This window comes from Mus caroli, unplaced genomic scaffold (assembly GCF_978045245.1).
Source record: "Mus caroli unplaced genomic scaffold, Mus_caroli_1 scaffold_8, whole genome shotgun sequence".
Classification (NCBI taxonomy): domain Eukaryota; kingdom Metazoa; phylum Chordata; class Mammalia; order Rodentia; family Muridae; genus Mus; species Mus caroli.
The window spans coordinates 7308803-7333854 of NW_028227263.1; the positions used below are offsets into that span (position 1 = coordinate 7308803).

Consider the following 25052-nt stretch of genomic DNA (forward strand, 5'->3'; position numbering starts at 1 on the left):
TATTGTTCCTTGTCACCCGAATGTACTTTGCCTGGCTTTGGTGACAGGGTGGCATCTCATTGCTTTGGCAGAATATCTTTCTTCCAAACAATGGGTGGTTGGTCTGCTTTGGTGCCAGTCCGAATCAGATGGTATGTCCTGATGTGACAAATGAAATCTGTGTGCACAGAACCGTTCCCATCCTCCAGCGCAGGGCCCGCGATCCCAAGCCTGCATTCCTTAAAGGTTATGTTTGCCTTAAGCTAATTAAAGCCATTTGTATCAAATGACGGAGATAGCTTGCCTTTTGAAAATAGAGAAAATAACTGAAGAAGTTGGTTAAGAAAGTCTGAGTTAATTTCATCAACTGAGCTGAGAACTGCGCTATTAATTTTATTACATCTAAATGTGAGAATAAATCAGTTAGGTGAGGATTGCATTTCCATGTAGATTAGTCTGAGGAAGTCAGCACTGACTCAATCCGAGCCCTCTGGAGGAGAGTGGCAGGCTCCAGCAGCAAGCATGTAAATCAAAAGCCGCTCGCTGCACTGGCAGAGGGCGCCCAGTGGTCTTCTGAAATCACCCCTTTGCTTCCGTGATGTGGGGCTGCCAGCACAGTAAGTACTCTTGTGCATTGTGCTCAGGCTGCCTAAGTATCTGCTCATTTAAATCATGCAAAGGCAGTGCCCTAGGATGAATTAATCATAAGCCCTGACTTATGGCTCAGTTGTGTTTAGGTGCTTGCTTCTAGTTTATCAACCCTTTGAAGTTTTCCCAGTGTGAGGCCACGAAGATACTCACCCTGGGGTGCTTAAGACTAGCTTGACTGGATTTATTTTGCCCAGTAGGCACTGAGATCCTGTATCAGGACCAGGCACTGTGCTGTGTATCATATGGCCTCGTGAATGCATCTTAGTCCAGAGCCAGTCCAGTCCATTCATCCTGTTTTGGGGTTGGAGACATTGAAATCCAGAGAAGAAAACCAATCTTTCATAGCTGCTGAGTGGCTGAATTGGGTTTTGATACTTTGCCCATCTGACTGCAACCTGTAGCCTCTGGGTGGAGCCCAGATTCCACCACCACCCCTTCTCAGTGGTAGGCAGTATCCCAGCCTGCCTGCAGACTTCTCAGATCAGATAGAGGGAAACAGGCTTCCCTCATCTGAGCCAGCTGCAGCTCTCTCCTTCCTTCCCCTGGTCCCGGGATCCTTCTTCTTCCATGTTCTGGCAGAGAACTGTAGGACAATCTCTCCTGGTGATCAGACACCCCTTGGCTCCAGGGTTGTGAACTCTAGTGGGCAGTGCTGGAGTCCATACCCTTCCCAGAGAGCCAAAGAATCAAAGAATAGGGGGGTCTTTGTGAATACAGCACATACCCTAGACAGCCTCAGCACTGTCATCCTGGGAGTAATGACATAGCTTAAACTAGGATCCACTCTGTGGTTATAATTACCCCATTCTTGAGATGCTGGTGTAACGAATCTCTCTCTTGTGTTACAGTTGCTTTAATATTGAATCCCATTTTTACAAAATGTTCCTATTTGATATAATTTAATGATGCAATTTAAGAAATTAATATATTTAATCATGTCTTTCTCTTCTATATTTAACTGAAGGTTATATAAAAAGGTACTTTGAGGAAGTTTTAAAATATGAAGTGATGGATGCCTCGGCCGGTCTTTGAATGTTAGGACAGCCATACTTAATTTTAACCTTGTCAAGTGCACCTTAGACAAGCACTAACCACTCCTAAAGTCCCATCTCTTCTGTAAACTCATAGTGGACAGCAGATAGGGAACTTAAGACATCTTCAGTGTTTTCTGGGGCTGGCCATTTGGTATTAGATACACAATTGGTACAGTGTGCTCCTCCCCAGAGATTACTCCTTCTACTCTTGGCAATCCTTAGTTGATTTTAGGAGTACGTGGTGTGTATATATGTATGTATGGTGTGTGTGTTTGTGTGTGTGTGTGTGTGTGTGTGTGAGAGAGAGAGAGAGAGAGAGAGAGAGAGAGAGAGAGAGAGAGAGAGAGAGAGAGAGAGAGAGAGAGAGAGATGTCCCACCTGGGGATGCATCCCATAGACAACCACCAAAACCAGACACTATTGTGGATCCCAGTAAGAGCTTGCTGACAGGAGCCTGATATAGCTGTCTCCCGAGGGGCTCTGCCAGTGCCTGGCAAATACAGAAGTGGATGCTCACAGTCATCCATTGGACTGAGCACAAGGTCCCCAATGAAGGATCTAGAGAAAGGACCCAGGGAGCTGAAGGGGTTTGCAGCCCCATAGGAGGAACAACAATATGAACTAACTAGTATCTTCAGAGCTCCCTGGGACTAAACCACCAACCAAAGAAAACACATGTTGGGACTCATGGCTCTAGCTGCATATGTAGCAGAGGATGGCCTAGTCAGTCCTCAATGGGAAGAGAGGCCCTTGGTCCTGTGATAGTTATGTGCCCCAGTATAGGGGACTTCCAGGGCCAGAAAGCGGGAGTGCGTGAGTTGGTGAGTGGGGAAGGGGGGAGGGAGGAGGTGGTTTTTGCAGGTGAAACTAGGAAAGGAGATAACATTTGAAATGCAAATAAAGAAAATATCTAATAAAAAAAGGAAAAGAAAGGAAAATGACATGTTTGAAGGGAGGAAAGGGAAATAATATACTTTATCATCTCAAAAAATAAAAAAGCCTTCAATATGGCAATAAAGCTTGTTCCTATTTTCTTATACTTGTAATATACTATATAATATACAGTGATATGACTCTTGCTCTGGCAGCACCTGGCTCATGTTTCTAGCTCTCACAGTCCTCAGTGTGACAGTGTGCTCCCACCGTAGAGAGAGGAAAGGGTGGGTATTTGTAGAAAATCTTGACAGTGACAGGGTTTTCAGCCACTGCCATCAGCACAGGCTGAAAGACAGAGCTAAAGCCATATGAGTAGGGATTTTGGGGACAGCAGCCCAGGTGTAGCCTTCTTTGCAAGTGTGCAGTTGTCATCACAGACTCGCGTCCATGAAGTAGGTACCACACAGCTACCAGCAGTGCTTTGTTTTCTTGTTACACGATTAACTGTGACTCTCTAGAGTGTAGTGCCATCGTCCCATCTGTTGACTCTGATTTGACTTAATGAAGGCAAGAACCAGCGAGTGAGGATCGGCCTCCCCAGAGCATTTGTAATATGATGGGTACTTCTGATGGGGCCTGGGGAATCCCGGGGGCCCTTGAGATAGGCTTAGGAGAAGGTAGCATACATTCTGACTTGAATGGCTTTCGTTCTCCCTAGCTGAGCTTTGATGAGTAGTGTCTCAGGCATCTCACGCCTGGTTCTGAGTGGTTGTCAGACAGCTGGCGGGTTGGTAGATTGGGGTGTGCTCACAGGAGAGGACAGCAGAGTGCTGTGGGAACGGGAGCTGATGCGCTGCCCTGGGGAGAGTGGATGCTTGTGTGGTATGTTTTGGTGCTGTGCAGTGGGGCCCTTGGCTGTGTGCTTGTCTCCACTAAGCTCCTGGGAACTTCAACTGGGCCACCATTTGCTTTAAGTATACCATCTTTTACAAACCTGAAAGTGTCAAGGTTCAAAGCGCCCACCACAGGCCACAAGCTTCCCGCCCTGAGAAGACCCCATCCACACGATCCTCCGAGTCTCTTGGTCTGTGATCTTGTGGTGGATTGTGAGTATGAGCTGTGGAGCTCACCCTTCAGGCACCTGAGTAAACACCCTCCAGTGATCTGTGGCCCCTGTGAAGCAGTTGCTATTACAGGTCCAGGGTGGACACAGAAAGCTTGAAAATACCTAAACCAAAAGAAAGGGAAAGGCTTCATAACTGTCCAAGAATGTCGAGGCTGCTAGAGCTTTTAGAAAATGGCCACAAACTGGGGGACACAGCAACAGATGAAAAATAAGTAGGAACTTATCCTAAATCATTGAAGGGGACAGAGGGGCCGGAGGATTTATTGTATTATTGCCCTTGTCTGGATGATAAATGGAAAAGGCACACGTATCTGTGATGCCGAAAACCAACAATTGTATCTGAGAGTATCTATGTGTGTACATGTGTCTGAAGGAGTGTATACCTGTGCATGAACATATATCTCTGTACTTATGGATCTTACACTCGTCTTTTTTGTTTGTTTGTTTATTTGTTTTTTTATTGTTGTTGTTTTCCAAGACAGGGTTTCGCTGTGTAGCCCTGGCTGTCCTGGAACTCACTCTGTAGACTAGACTGGCCTCAAACTCAGAAATCTGCCTGCCTCTGCCTCCCAAGTGCTGGGATTAAAGGTGTGCATCACCCCTGCCCTGCTTATACTTGTCTTTTTATGTACTCCCATGTGTGCATACTGTTTCAGCCTATGAACATGTTGTGTACACACGTCTCTGAGTGCATGGACTTTTGTGCCTGTGTGAGCTTGTGTGTACACATGTTCGCACTTTGTGCCTGTATGTCTGTTGGTGTGTTATAGGCATACAAATCTCTTTGTGTGCACTTGTGTGCACATCTGCCTGTGGACCACATCGGCATCTTAGAGAGTTGGGAGAGCTTGTCCCACGTGGACCAGGCCAAGTACTAAGGTACAAACAACCATGAGGATCCTGAGTTTCCCAGAGCACCAGCTTCCTGCAGTGTGGAGGAGCCTCTTCAGATGTGTGTGTGTGTGTGTGTGGGCAGGGCGGTGAGTCTCAGCTTCCCCTCTCCCACAGTTGTGATGCCACATTGCCTTGGATGGTGGGCGTTGCTTGAACATCTTGCTACTGCAATGGATTTCCGCTTTTTGGAGAAACTGCTACACATTTCAAGGTCACGTGAATCTCTCTCTTCCTGCCCACTCCTATCCTAGCCTATGCCTCTGTCTCTTCTTTGTGCCTGCCTCTTCTCTAGCCCTATCCCATTTGTTCATCCTCTCCCCTGCTCCAAGCCTGTGGCCAGGTCCCACTGCTGCCACGTGCTGACCCCTGTGTGCTTACAAGACGTGTGCTTTCTTATAGGAAGGGTATAATCTAATATTCCTGCCTTTAAAATCTCTGCTTGAGGCTGGAGATTAGAACTTTGTTACTCTTGAGATTGTGCAGGGTCACTTACTGCCCATTACTTCTCCTCAGAACACATGATTATGGAGGCCAGAAAGGTAGGCTGGGAGCTGGTTCTGTGCTCAGTTTCTGGATCCAGAATGTACATGATGTGAACTTCCTCTGGTCATAGCAGGACACAGACTGTATCTGGGGTGGGTGGCAACAGTGCCCTGGTGGCCTGGAAACAGCTCTCTGGGAACTATGTGACACTGTCCAGTACTTTCATAGAGACTGAAACATATTTGCCATAAACATCATCAAAGAGCCTTAAGTGTATCTCTGGTCCTCCTTTCTTCCTGTGGTCCCACAGGACAGCTATGCTATACCCTCCTTCATATGGTTGGCACTGTAATGGCTAGTGTTTCTGTATCCATAACCTCATGTGGTCTGTCTGCATCAGGCAGCCCGATTGTTGCAGGTTCTGGAATGTTCTAGGGAAACTGGCCCATTACTTCACAGGTTAGTCTGTCCAGTGGCAACATAGGAGTCCCCTACAGTCAAGTAAACAATGGAGAAATGGAGAAACTGGTATCTGTCACAAGGTAGAGTCACATTACAGGGTGGGTCACCTTAAGGGCTAGGATGGATGATCTTACACTTCAGGATCCCCACACCTTGAGGAAGCTCAGCCCTGCCCTCCTGTCTGAGTGTTTTACCACCTCATTGGCATAGGAAGTTCCAAGAAAATAAAAATGGGTGGAAAATCAATTCTCTCTGTCACTTGTCAACTCTGAAATCACAACCTGTGAAAAATTTAGGAGGACTCAGAAGTGATTTGCGTTGCCATGAAAATGATCTTCAGTTTGGTGGAGCTTCGGGAGGTCCCTGAGGCTGTGCTGCGGAGCTGGAAGCTGGTAAGGCTTCAGGATGTCTCACAGATGAACACTAGTGCCCAGGAGCCTGCACTGACAAGACCCGGTGTCCTCTAGCTAGCTGGAGGGCTTGAGCAGAGCTTGGCGGGGCTTTCACAGAGTTCTCTCTCTAATATGCTGCCATTTGCTTTCTGGGAGGAGGTCTCTAAGAATGTGCTGGCGTGGCTATCATTGTGGTCTTGGCCTTGCTGGCAGGGCTGATTTGGGGGCTAAGCATCCTGGGACGGGCTTCTCAATCAGGTAGTGAAGTTCTTGCCCTGCCTCTGGAGCTGCGCATCAGGACAGTTCTGCCTCCTGCCACGCCACTGGATTCTGAATTCCTGCTTTGGTTTTGTGGCTGCAACCTGAAGGGTTCCGAGGAACCCCCTGTTCCCTAGCCTGTGTTGTGGTCCTCAGGGAGCACTGAATGATAGCATCACATCCCTTATCACCTCTCCACCAACAAGGGGCACTGTATAGGATCCTGAGAACAGTAAGCCGACACCTACCAGTCCGCAGCTCTGACTCCCGTCCTCCCAGACTGGCCTGCCATCATCCTATTTCTCCAGGCCCTCAAGATTGCCAAGAAGAAAAATCAAAGGGGATGCCCCTGGGGAGTCTTCAAATCAGAACTGAGCTTGATCAATAGATGGATGGCAGGGAAGGCATTACCATCATGCCTTGCTCCTAGGTGGAAATATATCCTGCACTCCCCCAGGTACATGGGGGCCTGAAGTCTTACAACTTGTTGATTTTGCTTCATAAACCAGCTCTCTCTGCCACTTCAGGGAGTCCTTTAAGATGGCATCATCGGAGTCTGTGGAGAGGCCCAGAGCAAAGAGTACTTAAGCATGTCAGAGTGGACCCTGGAAGTGGCCCATGGAGAGCTGTAGAGGAAGCATTTCCACAGCGGAATGGCTGAGGCACAGACCCAATTATGTCTGGGGGCCCGAGGAGCTCCCCTCGTGCCCCTCTGTAGGGTCTGCAAAATCAATGGCTGTTAAAAAGAGTTGGTGATTAAGGAAACCATGGAGAGCAAGGTGCAGACATTTGTCACAGGTATTCAGGGGATATGTGTCTGCTATGAAGGGCTTTAAAATGATCATCAAAAATATTTTCTCCAAGAAGCACTCAAGAGGACTGATATACAACCATGAATCTCAAAGGCTAGGCTTTAAAACCACATCTTTCCAAAGACCAATTGTTTCCAGTAAAATAAAGACGTTGGTGCACCTTCTTAAGATAATGGGGGAGTAAGCACAAGCCAGGCTTCCTTTGCTCAAGAATAGCATTATAGGCACTCGGCCTTTGCCGTCAGTTCCACTGACTTGTTTGGCCATGAATATTAATTTACATGCATGCATATCTTTTACCATGGCCACAGTGTTGTGATCATAGAGTATGCTGTGGAAAGGCAAACCCAGCCTTGCGCCTTCCTTGCAAAGTCTGCCCTGTCCTGCTCTATACAGCTTGCTCTTTATGACATTTGGATAAAGTCCAAACCAAATGGCTCATGGCTCATTCTTGGGTAGTAAAAACCCATCCACTCACTTCCAGTCACCAAATGGCTCTCAGTTCAACAATTAAATACGTGGAGTCCAGGCAGCAATCAGAGCATACAGCTTCCCTTCAATTTGGCTTTTCTCTTCTCGACCTGGGTCTGCTCTGGGCTGGGTCACCGTGGGTGAGGATCAGTTCGGTTTATGTTTACTTCACTTCTTCTCATTCTGCATATGAGGGCTGCTTGCAAGCCAGAAGGACAGCTTCCCAGAGGCCCTGGCTGGCCAGCTTTGGTGGGGAATTCTTGGGGCACCCTCTCTTTTCCATAAGTGCTACCTGTGGCTGCCCCATCTTTACATGTCTCTATAGCTCTGCCATCATAATCCCCTGGACACCGGTTCATGTACTGCTTTGGCTAACCAAGCCTCCTGCTTGGTTATAGTTATTCACAACCACACACACCTTAGTCCAAACCTTTACCCATCCCCCCTTTTAAGGTGCAGGTGAGGCAAAATAAGAGTCCCATATCTGTCTATAAGCCTCTGAATAAACTCTACTTTGCTCTCCTATACCTTGAGTAGCTAGACTGGACCTGGAACTAGAGTTTTTTTCTTTTTTTATAAGGTCCAATCAATGACAGGAAAGTGTTTTGCCCCTCTGACCACACCCAAATCTTACAATACCCCACCTGATCTCTCTGCGAGACAGGGCTGAGTTCAATAGCTTGGCCAATACTCTCACCAACATTTCTCCACAGTGAGACCGCCACTGACATTGGAAAGCAAGCTGAAAATCTTACTGGATAACAGATATGTTCAGTTGCCTAGAGAGGGTGCAGAAGCATCAGACTTTGTGTAGTCCCAGTCCCAGTGTCAATGACAGCCAGGAAAGCAAAGGAGCAAGGACTACTGCTATTAACTGAATGGCCTTGCACCTGCCTTAGGGCTCTGAGCACCAAAGCTCTGTTGACTTTACTCATTAGAGCATTAAATCTCCATTTTGGGCAGGAGTGAGCAGGTGACTGGGTGGAGAAGCAGACAGCCTGGCTCAAGGCTGATGTCAAGGCTCATCTATTTATGTGCATTTTTAAATGAGGTTTTTGACCTTGGGGGAGGGTCACAAAACAAATGGCGGTTTCTCTCATCTGTGTGCCCTTTCTTTCCTGATCTGTGGGATGGTGATGTAGTGGCTTACTGAACCTGCTCTGTGAAAGGCAGAAATATGATTGCTCAGTGTGGAATCAGGACAGAGGCCTGTGCCCAGGCCTACTTCACAGTTTGACAAGGAATGAGCTTCAGGCATGACCCCAGAGTTAAGAGTCTTTTCCAAATCACATCACATCCTATCTATCTATCTATCTATCTATCTATCTATCTATCTATCTATCTATCTATCTATCTATCTATCATCGATCGATCGATCGTGTGTGTGTGTGTGTGTGTGTGTGTGTGTGCACACGCGTGTTTGTGTAGCACTCCCTGTGTATAACATTCTTTGTGTGTAGCATCCTGTGTTCCTAGAGGTCAGCTTTTACCACTGAGCAATCTCAAAGGCACAAGCGCTAGACTGTGTGATGCATTCAGCAGGAAGACTGGCATCCTAGGTCATTCTCCTGTGTCCTTGATTAGTCTCTTGGCTAGATTTGTTTATCTAGCCGAAGGGAAAGCTGACAGATCCTCCCAAGTTGGACCGACACCCTCCCTCCCTCCCTCCCTCCCTCCCTCCCTCCCTCCCTCCCTCCCTCCCTCCCTCTCTCCTTCCTCCCCTCCTTCTTTCCTTCCCTTGCTCCTCTCCCCTCCCTCCCTCCCTCTCTCCTCCCTCCCTCCCTCCCTCCCTCCCTCCCTCCCTCCCTCCCTCCCTCCCTCCAGTACTGGAAGTCCAGCTCCAACTTCACACATGCTGGGCAAGAGCTCTTCTCCTGAATCCCATCCTTCTACCTTCCCAGCCAATCTTGAAACGGATAGGTAGATGGTTTGCCTAGGCCTAGGGATGTGTCTTGGTTGTGGCTGTGGCTGGTTATGCTGGAGCTCATCTGGTTAGCATGTCTGGCTTCTGTGTGAAATTAAGGGTGTGGGCAGAAGCACATACAATGACATACAATGACGTACAATGACAGGAGGGAACACCATGACACCAGATTCCATGCTTGGCTTGCTTGCCTACAGCTTGAGCTAACTGTGGCTGCTCCTTCAGATGCAAGTACCAGTCCTCAGTCCTCTGGAGAAAATCTCAGTCAGGATTTCTGCTGAGTGACAGCGGTTGGTTGACAAGGGGCCTCATCCTTAGGACATCCCATAGGCACCCACACCCAATCTCATGGCGAGAAAAAGCCAGGGATGGAACATTCTTGTTTCTGCCTGGTCCAGATGCTGTGCCTCTGCGCTACAGGGCTACTCTGTCCATAGTCAGAGCTTCCCAAGCTGATCTGTCGGAAGCACAGTTGCTGCAGTGAGAGTTCTCCTCCTCACAGCTCAGGGATGGGATATTCTGCAGCTGCCTGACTCTGCAGCCACAGCCTTTAGGGTAGAAACAGTGAACACGATGATAAACCTCAAGTCCAGTGTGGAAATCTGATTGGCATGGCCTCAACCAGCAGCCAGCACAGAATGGGTGGCAGAGGGTGTTGACAGTGGGCATGGTGGGAGATCAAGAAAGACTGCAGGTAAAAGGTTCTCCTACTTGGCCCTGCCTGCCCCATCCTCCAGGCTTAAATGTTTTCCTAGAGGAAGCCATTCCCAGGTAACTACTTTCGAATGTGCATGTTTGTACAAGTGTGCACATATGTGCATATTTATGTGACACACACACACGCATATGTGCATGATCACCCACATATGCACAAACACACACAGAGAGAAAGCTATTTCTGCCATCTCCTACCTTCTCTGTGGCCTTCCCAGCAGAGGTTGATGTCAAGAGCTCATCTTGGGACACAGAAAAGTCCTAATGTCTCTCAAGCCAAGAGAAGCTGGCGCTTGCTTCTTTGGTGGTTTTGCTTTCTGTTGGACTGCTGTGTGGTTTGATGGTTTGTCTTCCCTTTCTAGTCTTGAGTTTTAAAATAGTCATGAGTCTACTTTTATTGAAAGCATTTGCTGTGGTCTAAAGGCATTGGATAGATCTAGTTTGGAAAAGAAATGGAAAACTTCAACTTGATTTTCATTTGGGGCTTGCCAGAGCTTGCCTTTTTCTCTATTGCTTTGCTCATGCACTTCTTGTTCAAATGTCATGCTCTGCAGCCCTTACCCATTTGATGATGAGGAGGGGACAGCTAGAGATATGGTCACCTTGGAGTCCTCTCCACACCTGGCAGGAATGGCCCATGATGGCCATGATGACCATCAGTCATCAAAGGTTTATTGAGGCTGGCTCTGTGTCCCACATTGTTCTGTGTTCTTTCTGGTAAAGGTCTGGGTCTTATACCTTCTCAACCCAAGAAGTCTGGCCACACAGCATTACCAAAGGTCATTTAGACTGTGCTGAGCACAGGCCCAAATGACGTTTGATGATATGGAGGAAGCTCCTAACTGCCCAGGCATAGGGAGCATGGAGAAACAATGATAGCCCAATTTGCACATGTACCTGGAAACATACAGGCTGAGCCATGGTGGTGGCTAACCATTTGCTGGTAGTATTCGTATCACCTCTCCCCATGTGCTGACTCACTAGCAGGACTGCTCCAGTCCTGGGTGGTTTTTGTTGGGGACACTTGCTATGTACTCTTTTTTTCCTGGGATTCTCCATCTACAAGACTATGGGAGCCAGAGCGGGACCACCCAGCATCTTCAAGGACAGGCTCAAAGTAGGGTTGTGGGGAGTCATATAGGCACATCTTATGGGTGGTCTTTGGCTGGTTCAGGAGAGAGCCAGGTGAGAGACCCATGTCTCTAAGGCTCAGCATCAGGGTTACATTGTCATTAGACTATGAAAAGCCAAGACTACAGTCTGCCTCTGTTCTCTGCAATGTTGGGAATCAATTTGTCTTTTCAAAGCCACATTTTGTCTTTGTTTAATTTTTCAAGTCATCATGGACACGACAAATGGAGTACTAATGGCTATTGTTTTGGACCCACAGATAAAGGCAAAGAGCACAGCCGTGCACCCCGTTCCCCTGCCCTGATGCTACGTGCCCCAGAGAGGAAAAGCCTGGTGGAAGACAAAGAGGATAAGGTGAGTGTCACAGAGACACAGTCCCCAGGTTTGGAAGATCTAGGGCTGGGACACATCCACACATATTTCTCACAAGGGATTTATAAAATGGCTTTGCCCGTCTTCTCTGAACTACAGGCTGGCAACTTCGTACCCTGAGGGAGGGCAAATCCTAGACAGGGTCTGGTGGAGCACCTCATGCCCATTGGGAATGCTCTGTTCTTCCTGGCCCACATTCCCCAGTTACCTTCATCCCAGGACTTAATCATTGGGAAGCTCACCTCTCCTTACCCACCTCTAGTATCAGTATTGGATGGTGAACGCCAATCACAAGTGTGTGTTGGTGCAGATTAAAATCTGCCCCAGAGGATAAGTTTTCCAGGAAAGATTAGCACATCTCTGCCAGAATTACATATTAATTACCCAGCTAGCTTCAATGCTGCCATCCGTAAATACTGGCTTGATTACTGGTTTCTGCCAGTCTGATTCACTTTTATTACTTCCTCGTCAAGCAGGAGTTTTACATCGTGATTAGCCATTTTTATCACCAACAGGAAATCATAACCAGCATGTGCCTCGTGAAGAAGATCTTGGTAATTAGCTGGAGAGAATCCTAGCAGTGCCAAATTTAGAAGTTGGTACCATCACAAATTACACTCTACCATATTTACTTGAATAATTTGGTGCTTGGAGGCTGTGTGTTGTGTTCTATTGTTCAATTAACTTCCAAATGAAAACCCCCTCCAGTTTCCCTAATTGGATTAGCAATATAAACCCTGGTCTTATTTGTGTGTGTGTGTGTGTGTGTGGTGTGTGTGTATATATATATATATATATATTCATATATATAAATACATATTCATATATATATTGTGAAAACAAGTGCTTCTTAATACTTTCCGTTAAGCTAATTATTCATCCTGACCTTTTTTTCTCACAGGAAGCAAAAATATCTTTGTTTTTATATTTATGAATGTAAGGGATAGCAGTATAAATTAAAACCATTTATTAAATGCAGGTATCAACCACAAAGAACAGAGGCTGCAAGAGATCCCAGCCAGATATGGGATGCACATGCACAGGTGCATTGTGGGTAGAGTGCTTCAGTCACTGTCTTCTCAGATTTATGTAAACATGATAACAGGGCAGATGGTTTTATGGTTGGGAGGGGCTACCTGGCCCTTTTGATAACACAAAGCAGCTTGTTGCTCATCAATGATTTTACCAAAGAGCTACACTCAGCAGATTTACTTCTTTTTAGGAAAAAAAAAAAGATTTAGAAAATATTATGTTCTGTGTGGGGATATATGCAGTGAGTGTGGGTGCCCAGGAAGGCCAGAAAGGATGTTGGATTCCCTGGAGCTGAAGTTACAGGCAGTGAGCGGCCCACAGTGATCACTAGGAACTACACTCAGGTTTTCTGCAGGAAAAGTATATGCTCTTAACTTCTGAGCCATTGTTCTAGTTCCAGCTTTAGTCCTTTTGGCCAATGGTTCTCAACCTTTTGGTCATAACACCTTTGGAGGTCAAATATCAGATATTTACATTACAATAAAAATACCAGCAAAGCTATGAAGTAGCAATGAGATAATAATTTTATGGTTGGGGTTCACCATAGCATGAAGAACTGTATTAAAGAGCTGCAGCATTAGGAAAGTTGGGGATCACTGCCCTTGGCTCTGACAGTAACTCACGGTTCTGTATCACTACATTAGAAATTTGTGCCTAAGGTATCCATAAATCAATGCATTCCTGCCCCCATGCTCAGAAGAGTGACAAGGAAAACAAGCTATGACTGCCACATTGTCCTGAACTTTGGTCACTAGTGCCAGGCATTGGTGCCACCGCTGCCTCTCCCACCGTTGGGTGTTCCTGCTATTAGGATGGGTACTAACTTCATGTAGATTTGGTTGGGCACATGGTCAGTCATCGTTCCCCATACATGACTTAAAATTCATTGGCATTATTGCTGGTAAACTCAGGTACTAAAATGTCAAGGTGATATTCAATTTTGTAACCCTCAGTTCAGAACAAGTTGTCTTTTGAAAACAATCCATCTGCCCTTTAATCTCACCTGAATTTCCAGATAGAAAGAGAGGTTGTCATCGTTGATGTGGCCTTAGTTTTGAGATTGAAGCCATATTAATTTCTGGGGGTGTGGGGGTGGCTTCAAAAGGTCCCTATCCCTAGAATTTATGCTTTCTGAATTCCTTTCTTTCCTAGAACCATGGCGAAATTGTAAGACTGCTTGTTGACTTTAGCAGAATCTCTTCTCCTGCTGTGGCTTTTCCATGGTGGGAATTAGGCTTCAGCCCATTGTTGATCCAAGAATCCATGACTGTCTTAAGTAGGAGAGCTTAGTATGACAGCCTGACCCTGGCTGTCCCTGTTGGACTTGTCATCATCCAGAGTTTTAGATTTCCAACAAGACTTGCCTCCCCTGCCCCAGTTCCATCTGAGAAGAACACAGAGAAAGGCATGTTGGCTGCTGTTCTGAACGGGAGAGAATAAATCTTCTTTATTTTTTCTAGGAGATACAAAATTCAAACAGCTCTTATTTTCTAAATGGGGAGGAAAAAAGTGACACTTTTCAAACCTAGTTGGGCACGAGAATCACATATACCTTGAAAAGTGACCCCTTGAGTACTGTCTGAGCAACGTGATCCAGAGAGATGGGGGATACCCCAGCCTCCAGAGCATCCAAACCTGTTTAGGACTCTGTTCGCCCTTAAGGATGACGACGGCTTGAGTCAGGTGTGGTGGCTGACACTGGGAAGGCTGAGATATGAGGATCACTGCACGTTTGAGTCCAGCCTAGACTATATAATGAGTTCCAGATCAGACTGGGGGCTTGTCACTTCCCCTGTCATAATAAACCCAAATGTGTCAACCTTGGAGATGTCTAGGATACCTAGCAGCATGGAGGTTCTCTGTCACCGTACATAGGGATTTCATTCATGGCAGAGCAAGTGACTACGGCCCATGAATCCCTGATATAAGCTCAGTGATGTTTTTCTACCCCTTCCCTGCACCCCAGACCTGTAACACTATTATGACACCCGTCCTTGTCTCTGGATCTGAGAGCCAGACAAATGGGGACCCTAGAGGCTGCTTCTTGTGGATCATCCTACCTGTGTGAGTAGTGTAGGCCATTGTCAACCCAAGACTTCTTGTGATTGCTCAATCTAAGAGTCTCCTCTCTGGGATGTTTTACTCTGTAGTCACGTCTGGAGACAGCTGAGTCTGCTGGGGACTTGGTTGCTTTCCACTTTTTTTTTTTTTTTTTTACTGGAACTGAGACAGTGTTCAGAATGAAAAGAATCACAATCACCTCTCGTCTTCTCTTTCATTTAAAGGAGCCTCCACCCATATTGGTAAGAGGAGAGGAAACTGCAGCGAAAGGCAATAAACCAGTGGCCTCCACGCCTGTGCCTGGATCCCCCTGGTAAGACTCCCCAAAAGCCAAGACTATAACAGCTTCATGTCTCAGAGTCAGCTTAGTGTCCTCAGAGAGAAAGCGCATTCTCCTTCGGTGCATTATGCTTAAAAAACACAACCTGCTCCCCAGGGCAGGTATAATTCTCCACTTTTGTCACATCTATAGAAAGGAAAATGGCACTTAAATGATGAGTTCCTTGGTCCTGGTGTATTTGTATTAAAACAGCAACGCTGTTGCATATAGAGCAGCAAGAGTCAGCAGCTCGAGGTAAATGTAGCAGGCCATGGGCTGCTAAGGATTGTCTACCGTCTCCTGCGAGAAGGAGCATCGGGTGGTAACTGTTAATTAAAGTCGTGTCTTGTTCTCTCCGGCTGCCATGAGGGGATTCCTGATCTCTGAGTATGCCTCACTCCAAAGCACCTTCCACAAGGGAGCCACAGTCTTTGGTTTTTAAAAGTGCCCTTTTCTAATGGAGTAATTTGGAACCAGGATAAAAAGGTTATTATAGTAAAAATTAGTTTTAAAACCTGACAATTGGAGTGCAATATACGGCTGGGAGGAAATGCTCAATCCAACCAAGAGAAATAGCAACGATGGCATTAGGGTAACATTCCTACAGCAATGGGGGTACTGGAGTAATGTGCCCTCTGGGAGATGGAATGGGGTTATCAGGGTAATGTGCCCTCCAGGAACAGCAATGATGGGTATTGGAGTAATGTGCCCTCTGGGAGCCACAAAGTGGGTATCAGGATATAACATTCTCTAAGAATAGCAATGCTATATCTGAAAGAGTGACTTACGCATTGTCTCAGGGCCTTGTATCCACCATGCAGGCCTTATTGGGCCTGTGGCCATGTGCTGGCTATTTACCCTACTCAGAGAGTGTCCCTTCCCTCTATGCAGGGTAATGACCATATTGTGACATTAGTGACCTCCTGCTCCCCACCTTCAGCTCTGCCTCTGGGCACAGTTTCCCCAAGCCCATGGCTCCCAGTGCTTTGAGAGTCTCTTGTTCAATTCTGACTCTAGAAACTAAACTATGAGTTGACATCACACCTCTGGGATAAAGGCTTAGTCCCAGGAGGCTACTTCATAAAGATGCTAGCCCACAGGCAGCCTCAGCAGGCTACCCACACTCTGTATAGCTGACTATAAAGACAGGGCCTCCCACTGCCTCCCCTTGATTTTGGTGATAATTCTCTAGAGTGACTCACAGGACTCAGAAAAGTGCTTAACTGTGATTAGTTATGATTGCAGTTTTATTATAAAGGATATGACTCAGGAACTATGAGATGGAAAAGAAACACAAGGCCCTGGGGTTGGGACATGGCCTGATGCTTCTATGACCTGGCAACTGAACATATTTTCATACCCGGAAGATCCCCAACTTCTTGTCTCATTTCAGTGGCAGGGTCCCTATGGAAACATATTTGGATATGTCTTTGGCCAAGCAATTTAAATCAGTCCCTGTAGATGTGACCTTGAACACTAGACCCTAATGGGAAATGGGCCTGGCTGATCGTCAGCAAGGCTCATGGGTTGTAGCTTTCCCATTCCCTCTGTGAAGACCTTGACCTCCCAATTGTTAAGTCAGAATGTAAGCCTTCTTGCCTTGAGTATCAGGGGTCCCTTGAGTATCACATGAGCACGATATAAATGAATCTCATTCTTACTACAGGAGGTGTTTGGGAATCACAGAGTGAGGGCTTGGTCCCTGTGGGATGAAACACCCTCTCCCAGGAAAAGAACCACATGGCACTGTTGTAGGCTTCTGAGAATGGGGCCAAGCTCATGATTCTTCTAGAAGATGGAATTGATGAGCGGTTTTCTGGGGGCAACCAGGAGCAGTGCTGTAAGACGGAGCTGTGGCTGCAGCTGGAGAGGGTTCAGACCTGAAGGGAGGGACAGAACCACAGAGGCCCCACCGAGTACCCCAAATCTATGATGTCCTGTTGCCTCAGGGTGCTGGAGGGCTGCTCCTGGCCCTCTCCTTTTCGATTGACAAGCAGAGAGTAGCAGGGACTCTGTAGCAGAGCCTGTCCGGGCAGGCTTCATATCATAGGAGAAGCACCACACTGCTACAGACAAATAGACAGATAGAAGGGCTCCATTCCATGAACCAATCAGAATTGGGTCTCCTCACTGGGACCTGTGCAGTGTTACAGAGGGTGAAGAGGGTGATGCTGCCTCCCTTGCATCCTTTGCTTTGTGTGTTCCTAACTTCAGCTCTGCTTAAGCTACAGTATAGAGTGGCCCTTTAGCTAAGGATGTGTGTGTGTGTGTGTGTGTGTGTGTGTGTGTGTGTGTGTGTGTGTTGGAAGATCTCACCGTACTTAAGAGGGGATATTCATATTTGCTCTGACAAGTAGCAGGACCAGAATTCTCCATTAAGAATAACAGCTTCCAGTTCTTATTTCATCTGCTAATGTGGTTGAGAGGGACTTTGTAGGTACCGGGAATGACAGCCTCCTTAAGCCTGGCATCACATGTATGGAGTCTTAGAGGCCAGACTCTTCCTGACAGCACCATCTGCTCAAGGATGGAGCTGCTCCATTCCTGGGGAGCCGTGGCTGTCTTCCCCAGGAGCAGAGTTCCTCCTCTCACATGTGGAATTGTGACCATCTGTTCCAAGGATGGAGCTACTCCATATGAAGAGCCTTGACAACCCATCTCAATCATCTCAAGTCATTGTCGCCATCACAATGACACTTAAACCCCTGGAGCTTACTATTGTCTGCTTGTCCCTGGTCAGCCAGGTACTCTGGGAATCCCTGGAGGTACAGGAACAATAATACATCCCCTTTACCCATCTCTGTTTCCATGTTCCATCTGCAACAGTGACATAATAGCTCTCTCACTCAGAAAGTAGTGCTCTCTTAAACTAACTGCTAACAAGCAATTCTACTCAAGTCCCAGGACAGAAGCTTCTTGGTGGACATGGGCAGGGCCAGGACAAGTGTAGCCTGGGGGGGTGGGGATGCTCCATCACCAGCTTCTGTAGGTGTGGATACACATTACTGCCTAAACCCAGGGAACTCTGGGATCTCTGTCTCAGCCATGGAGGCTTAGACCACAGTCAGCCTGACAGCATTGCCTGGAGGCAATGCTCATGTGCATGTGGACAAGCTGTGGCTTTCTGTTAGCCCCTCAAGGCTCTAGCCCTTTGGTGCTCTAAAGCCCAGAAGTTTCTGTGCTCAATGGCAAAGTTGGACAAAGGACAAGGTCCTGCACCTGGGCTCAGGGCACAGCAGAGTGTCTGGAAGGAGACACCTTAGCAGAAGAACAGAAATCTTAGAACAGAACTCCCCTGAGGACCCATGGCTGGTGGGGGGGTCATACAGACAGAGATGACATGGCTACAAGAGGCATCATCACCCTGAGCCTCAGAGCTGCCTGGGAAACTGGAACCAGGACAAGCAGGAAGTTGAAAAGTACAAGCCAACTGCTGATGTTTGTATTCTGTCTGCATACTTTAGCAAACAGAAACATGTTTGATAGGACTTCCAGTAAGCAAGACTTCGAGTCTCGTGCACACAGGGGTAGGCTATTGAACAAAAACTGAAGGTTAAAACCATGCGTTGTGTTTGTTGTTTGTGTCCACCCTATGCAGTATACCTGCCAGACTGCTTAGGCGGAAGAAATAGCTTTAAAAGCATGAGAAGGGAACAGGAGACTCTTGTCTGCTCACGGGGACTCTCCATGCTGAAGAACTAAGTAAGCCAAAAGTCAGCTGGAGCATCCCAAGGCATCCCTAACCATGCAGGATCCTCTCCTATAGTCTAGTTACCAAGATGGCCAGACAGACGGCCTCTTCAGACTCATTAGTGCAACCTTAGAAACACAAAGTCGACGCCCAAATTAGAGGGGATCCAGAATTCTGTGCTTTCGCCTCTCAAGGTGGTGCCAGTTTGACCATTAAAGGTGTTTCCAGGTTCCAGAATAACATCTTCAGCCAATTCTTCATTACAAAGGGACACAGAGCTTAGCTCTGTTGTGTAGTTTGAAGAGACCCAGGCTCCGGACACAGTTTTTAAGACATTGAGGAGGGAAGTGTGTGTATCCACTTCCACACAAAGTGAGGCCTCCCCGCTGAGGAGGCTGGACGTGTACCTCAGAAACTTTTTCCTGCTCAGCATTGAAATGCTTTTCTTGCAGTTATTGACGACACGGGGACATTTCAAAGGTAATGGCTAAACAAAGTGTAAAATCCATGAAGCTTTGGCTCAAAGGGCAATAAATGTCAGCATCAATGATTAATTAGCATCTGAGAGTCATTTTAGAGATTATGGATTTATAAATAATTAGCTATTTTCATGAAATTTAAACGACGTGTACTGAACATTTCCCATCAGTTTGCTTTTCTAAGAAAGTCCTGATTAAGACAGTTCAAACTTGGTCAGCGACTTACCAATAAAGTTCTCCATGAGTGCTGCGGAAAGAGAAAGGTGTGTCCTGTCAAGGAGTCAGGGGACATGGGGCTATCACAGGCATCGCCTCCTACAAAAGCTAGGTCTCTCATACTTCTCTCTGGTCCCAGGATGCCAATGCAGTTAACGTACTTGCCCAAAGGAGCATGGTGTTGCCATGAGTCCGGTGCTTCTTGTTCCACAGAGAGGCCAATGCTGGGCAGGCTAGGCTGGTTAAGAGACAGGTTTGTGTAGAACCTCTGCAGGTGTGGCTTCTAAAGTGATTTTTCAAACAGCTAGGTGTAGTTAGCCATCCTAGGCACACTCTCTGTCCCTGGTTTCATGTTAATAGCATGGCTTTTATCCTGACTTAAAATATTTGATATTTTAAGACTATCATAACCATCAATTATTGCATACAGCTTTAAAATAATAGAATCTCTGGATGTGTGACACTGCAAGTGTTGCGTTTATTTGACTTTAAAAGACTGTGCATAAAAGCATGTTCTTGGATGAAGTTGGCAGAACCACTTCAGAGAGACAGAGAGAGAGAGAGATGAGGAGTTCCCCAGGCGTGACGAATATGGATGTTTGACTGGAGAGAGAGGTGATTAGGAATCACAGTTATTAAGGGAGAAGCAGGCTGGGCCACATCAGTGCAGTGTCAATTTCAGATGTGACATGTGATCGCGCTCGCTCAGCTGCGAGCAAGCATCACTCTTCTTTGAGTACATACCGCTGAAGGGAAACCAAATGTCACTTTGTCCCCTTTGCATAATTGAGCCTTTTATTATGTCAGAGAAGGGACAGGTAAGGTGTTACTGCTGGGGAGGGGAGCTGAATGCTGAATTAAATGTCAAAGTGCTTAGTTATGGCAGATGGAGGAGGAGGCAGGAGGAAGCTACCACTTAGACCCAGGCTGAAGAGGCCTCTGGAGATTGCCTCATGGGTGGGTGAGGGAAGGAGTGAGTGGCTCCAAGCTCTGGGTGTTCTTTATCCGTCTCCATGAAGGTATACTTGAGTTCTGAAACAGGGCTAAGCCAGAAGGGTCTCCTCTGGCTCCTCACCTGTGATTTTGACTGTCTTAGACTGAGTGATGAGGTCAAAGGGCAGGGTAGATCTTAAAAATAATACAAGTCTCTGTAGTTTGTGAAAAGCTGGGACCCTGGTGATAGACAAGGGCAAAGAAGGGTGGTTTTTATGCCCTCACACGATAGATCCTTTAGATAGCCTGCACCCCTGCCAGGTTGGTTTACCTGGTTTCTTAGAGAGGGAGGGTTTGAACCCGTGTCCCGAAAGGCTGGATGTTGAGTGGCAGGAAACTTAACAGGCTGGTCTGCTGTTGCTGATTGGTCACTCACAGAATGAGGAAATATGAGTCTATGAAACAGCTAAAGATAGCTAGCTGCAACATTGTCAAGACACACAGGGGAGCGAAAAGGACCAGCCCTATGTATGCAGTGTAGGAGCCTAGGTTGGCCACACCTTGAGGAGCCATTCCTGTATCCTCTCTGGGTGCCACAGTGGGAGAACATGTGAACATCAGACAGGATTTTGTCAGCACTTCCATAGCCCCCTCTCGCTGCCCCTGCCTGCTCTCACCTCAGAAAATAAGTAGTAGAGAGAGCAGCACATGAAGGGGGCTGAACCACTGCCTTCAGGAGCTGGGGCTCAGTTCCATGTTATACCTCTCCAGTTCCCCGAGAAACATCCCTCTGGCACGCCTCAGTATGGGGAGATGTGACAGTCATGTTATAAAGCTATCTATATACATTCTCAAGCACAGTGCTTGCTGTCCCTGTCCTGAGCACCAGATACAAAGTTTCTTTTCCCTATAGACTCACTCTGAAAAATATGAGGGCGAGGGGGAGGCCTGACCAAAGTAGTTGGGTTGAAAAGCATGTCTCTCTCACCTTGGTGACCAGACTCCACAAGGCTCATGGTCCTCCTCTTTTGCAACTGGAACACAGAGGACCCAAAGCCCTGTCCAGGTCAGGAAGCCCCAGATAGCAAAGGGGACAGGAGAGCTGTTTGTCCATTGATGGCAAACCAGATACAGTGAGCTTCATCCAACAGAGAGGATCCCTTGCCCTGGACAGAGCATGCAGGGCTGAGTCAGTAGAGCAAGAAGCCACAGGTATGTTTGTCCTGGGTTCATGGCGTCATGGAGGCAGCAGGCCAGACTTGATTTCGCACTCCAGTGGGCTGAATGACCGTGGTTCTCCCACACTTCAGGACTAGCTGTTCAAAGGGTGATTTTATGACTAAAAATCCTTTTCTAGAACAAACCAACCACCACCAGATCTCTACTCATGGGGCTTTTCACTGTGGGGATCCTGTATCAGACTTAAATAACTCCAGTGCACTAATTACATCTGCCGGGATCTAGGGACATTTTGAGAGAAGAGAGATATGGCTGCCATCCAGAAATTATGTGGCATGATTAGAAAAGAGGAGCTATCCATGTACTTAAAATGGGCATAAAATGAAACATAAAATTAATTTTGCATGTCATAGCCAGCTCCGTCTAGTTGAAACCAACTGGAACAAGTGGACAGGCAGATTTCCTCTTGGGAACCCCATCTATTTACCTGTCGCCTGCTCTGCAGTTCAATTCCACACGCTTCCCCTGGGCACAGGAATGGGTTCCTCGCAGCCTGGATATAACTGTGTACTGCGTTAATTGCCACCACCCCCACCAGACGCTAATGCTCCATTAAGTCTCTAATTAGCCCCATTCCTCCCGGCTTTAGAAGTTCAGTGGTGGCAGGGTGGGGAACAGGAGATGTTTCCTCCACCTTGAGGCATTGAAGAGCCAGCTCTTCCTTGGGTGGGATGCTCTTGTGCGCCCTTAAACTCGAGCAGCACATACTACAGCTGCTGCTTCCCACAGAACTCTTTGTGAAAATGAGGCCTGGGATGATTTAGCTAAATAAATATAAATTTTGAGGTGTGACACCTTATTTCTTTAATGAATGAGAGAGCTTGAGACATGGAGAGGAGACATCTGAGAACCCAGAGAACCTCTCTGAGTCTCCCAGCAGAAAAACTTTGAGGTACATGTCCTCAAGGAGCCTTCCATCTTTGACTTCAGGGAAAGGAACGAACTGCAGAAGGCTATGAGCCAGGTCCTCTTGCATTGCTCTGGTCAATGGTGAGACTCAGTGGCCCCTTCCAGAGATCCTTCTAACCTGTTCTGTGTTCCCTCCACTGGAGACCATGTGGCCAGCAGCCCTCTCCTCTGCCTAAAGTCTAGGGAGGCTACAGTAGGGTAGGGAGCCCTAGCCCTTCACCACATAGCTTCCTGGACCACCTACATAGATCCACCTGCCTAGATGCATCTGTCTACACCCAGCTGTGGAAGTAACCTGTCCAAGCCAGGTGCCCACCTTTTCCAGCTCTATTCACTTGCTCTGAGCCAAGTTTCCAGTTGATGGGAGACCTCTATGTGGCAGCTCAGGTTCCACAGCTGACAGCCTGACACTATTAAATTCTAGCACTACGGGACAGGACACCTGTTCATCTCAACCTAGAGACATTGATTGTCTTTACTAGTCTGGTGTCAACTTCTCATCCTCTAGTCCTCTCAATCCCCAAGCCGTCTCTCTGACAAGAATTCTACCAGAACTCAGTGTGTGACCTACAACCTTCTGGACAGCTAGAGTTTTTCCACACACCACCTGCAGAGATCCATCTGTTCCACATTAGGAGAGAATGCTGGAACCCTGCCAGGAAACTGGGATTAGCTGAGGCTACTGAGTGTTGTCCCCTCCCCACCACCTTGATCTCTGTCCCTAAGGGTTGACCTGCAACTGTCTTTGTGCTTCCTCCCTTGGAACCCCTGCCCCTTCTCTCAAGCCCTATTCCCCAGTAATTCTCATGCAAATACCAATACATTGTGGCATTCCTTTAACAGGCCAGTACCTCCTTGGATCAGCAATGGGGGTTGGCTGGACACTTCTCAGGGAGCTTTTATCATCATCCATCTGTGGCAGGCCCTACTGGGAAAGCCTGAGCCTTGGACCTGAAAACCTGGCAGCAGGTGTTGGGAAGACAAGGGCCCACCTAGGCTGCTGCCATCTCAGCTGCTACTACCAAAGTCCCCTGGAAGCTTATCCCTCCCCCACCATTGGGATCATCTTGAGTGGGGCTCCCCAGGCACAGTGCATGGGACACAGGTGTAACTTCTACTTGTTACCTAAGGGATTTCCAAGGAAGGAGAGGAAAGAGACCAGGGTCTCAGAGGACATGGGGTATCTGTGGAGCCTAGCTGTGTCCTGGACCATGAACTGTCCCCTATAAACCCTCCTCAGACAACGAAGGGCTTCAGAAAGGCAAGGTTCCTGTGCATCCGTCCCAGTAAAATAAGTGGGTAGGAAGGGACCATGACAGTGACCATGGTTAGAGAGTCCTGGGACCAACTTATTTAAGAGTAAGAACTAGAAGGTAGACATGTGGTTGAGGAAAAAGTTCTCTTCTAGAAGGGAATTGCTTAATAAATGGGTTCATGGTAGGACTCATTGGTAGGTCCCTATGTCCATCAACTGTTGCAAACAGAGAGGCTAAGCTCACACTATATACAGGTCTCCAAGGCCATATCTCAGACCAGGGACCTCTCTCTTCAGAGTCAGTTGCTTAGCTCTGGGTAGGAGCAAGGCTAAAGTATGATGTCAGGTCCCAAGTGCCTGTGGAATCATGGGATCCATTAACCTCCTGTGAGGATGGTGTCCCTCACCTGACTGCTGAGATGGAACCATGGGAATAGATCCTGGTCTCCTGGAGACACCATAAAACAGTTCAAGTCTTAAGGAGACAGACCAGGGTACAGAAAACATTGGATGCTTCTAGAGATTTCCACTCAGGCCAAGTTCAGTCAAGCTTCAGGACGAAAAGATAATCCAGTTAAGACTTGCAAATAGCTAACTAGCTGCTAGGAGCTTCAGTTTGGTCCGCTTTTGTGGTCACAGCAAGGCACCAGAAGCTGGCTGCAACTGGGGGAAGATTGTAGGTTTAATCTTGCTTCCACCTCTCACCTATCCATCTTGAATCTCAACAGTAATTTTGATTAAGGTCCTCAAGTCCCCAAAGAGCACAGACTTATGGGACCTAGTAGGGGCTAAAAAACAGCTTACTATGTGACTAGTTGCACAGCTCCTAGGAGAAACCCTATCCAGAAGGAAGGGTCATGGCTCCTATTTAAGTAGTAGTTTATGCTCCTGCTGGCCACCCTGTTTGGGAAGTCCACTAAGCAACTACACTGTGTATGAATTATAACTATTTTTCACTTTGCACACAGTCAAACCTTGAATGCCCCAGCTTCTGTACTGTGCAGGTGAACAGCTTCCTTCCAAACTCTTGTGAGGAAGCCGTGAAGCTTAGCTCATTGACTTTGCTACAGCCCAGGAAGTATTAAGGCAAGGCCCTGGGCACAAGACATGCGCTCTCTCTCTTTCTCTCTCTCTCTCTCTCTCTCTCTCTCTCTCTCTCTCTCTCTCTCTCTCTCTCTCTCTCTCCTCTCTCTCAGAGAATGTGCATGTATACATGTGTGTGTGCTAGTACATGTGTGTGCCAATGCACATGAATATACATGTGAGTATGTACACATGCGAATGTGTGTGTTCTCTAATTCCATCCTCCCTTATATTGACTCTATGAAGGCATTAGCGA

At 47.2% G+C, this 25052-nt stretch overlaps 1 protein-coding gene across 1 annotated transcript in view; it reads left to right on the forward strand.

The window, feature by feature from the left end:
- Tcerg1l (transcription elongation regulator 1 like) overlaps positions 1 to 25052 on the forward strand; it is a 178514-nt gene that overhangs the window by 103650 nt on the left and 49812 nt on the right. The window contains exons 5-6 of the mRNA XM_021168870.2: positions 11467 to 11561; positions 14897 to 14985. Coding sequence (XP_021024529.1) covers positions 11467 to 11561; positions 14897 to 14985 — 184 coding nt within the window. The remainder of the gene's footprint in view (positions 1 to 11466; positions 11562 to 14896; positions 14986 to 25052) is intronic.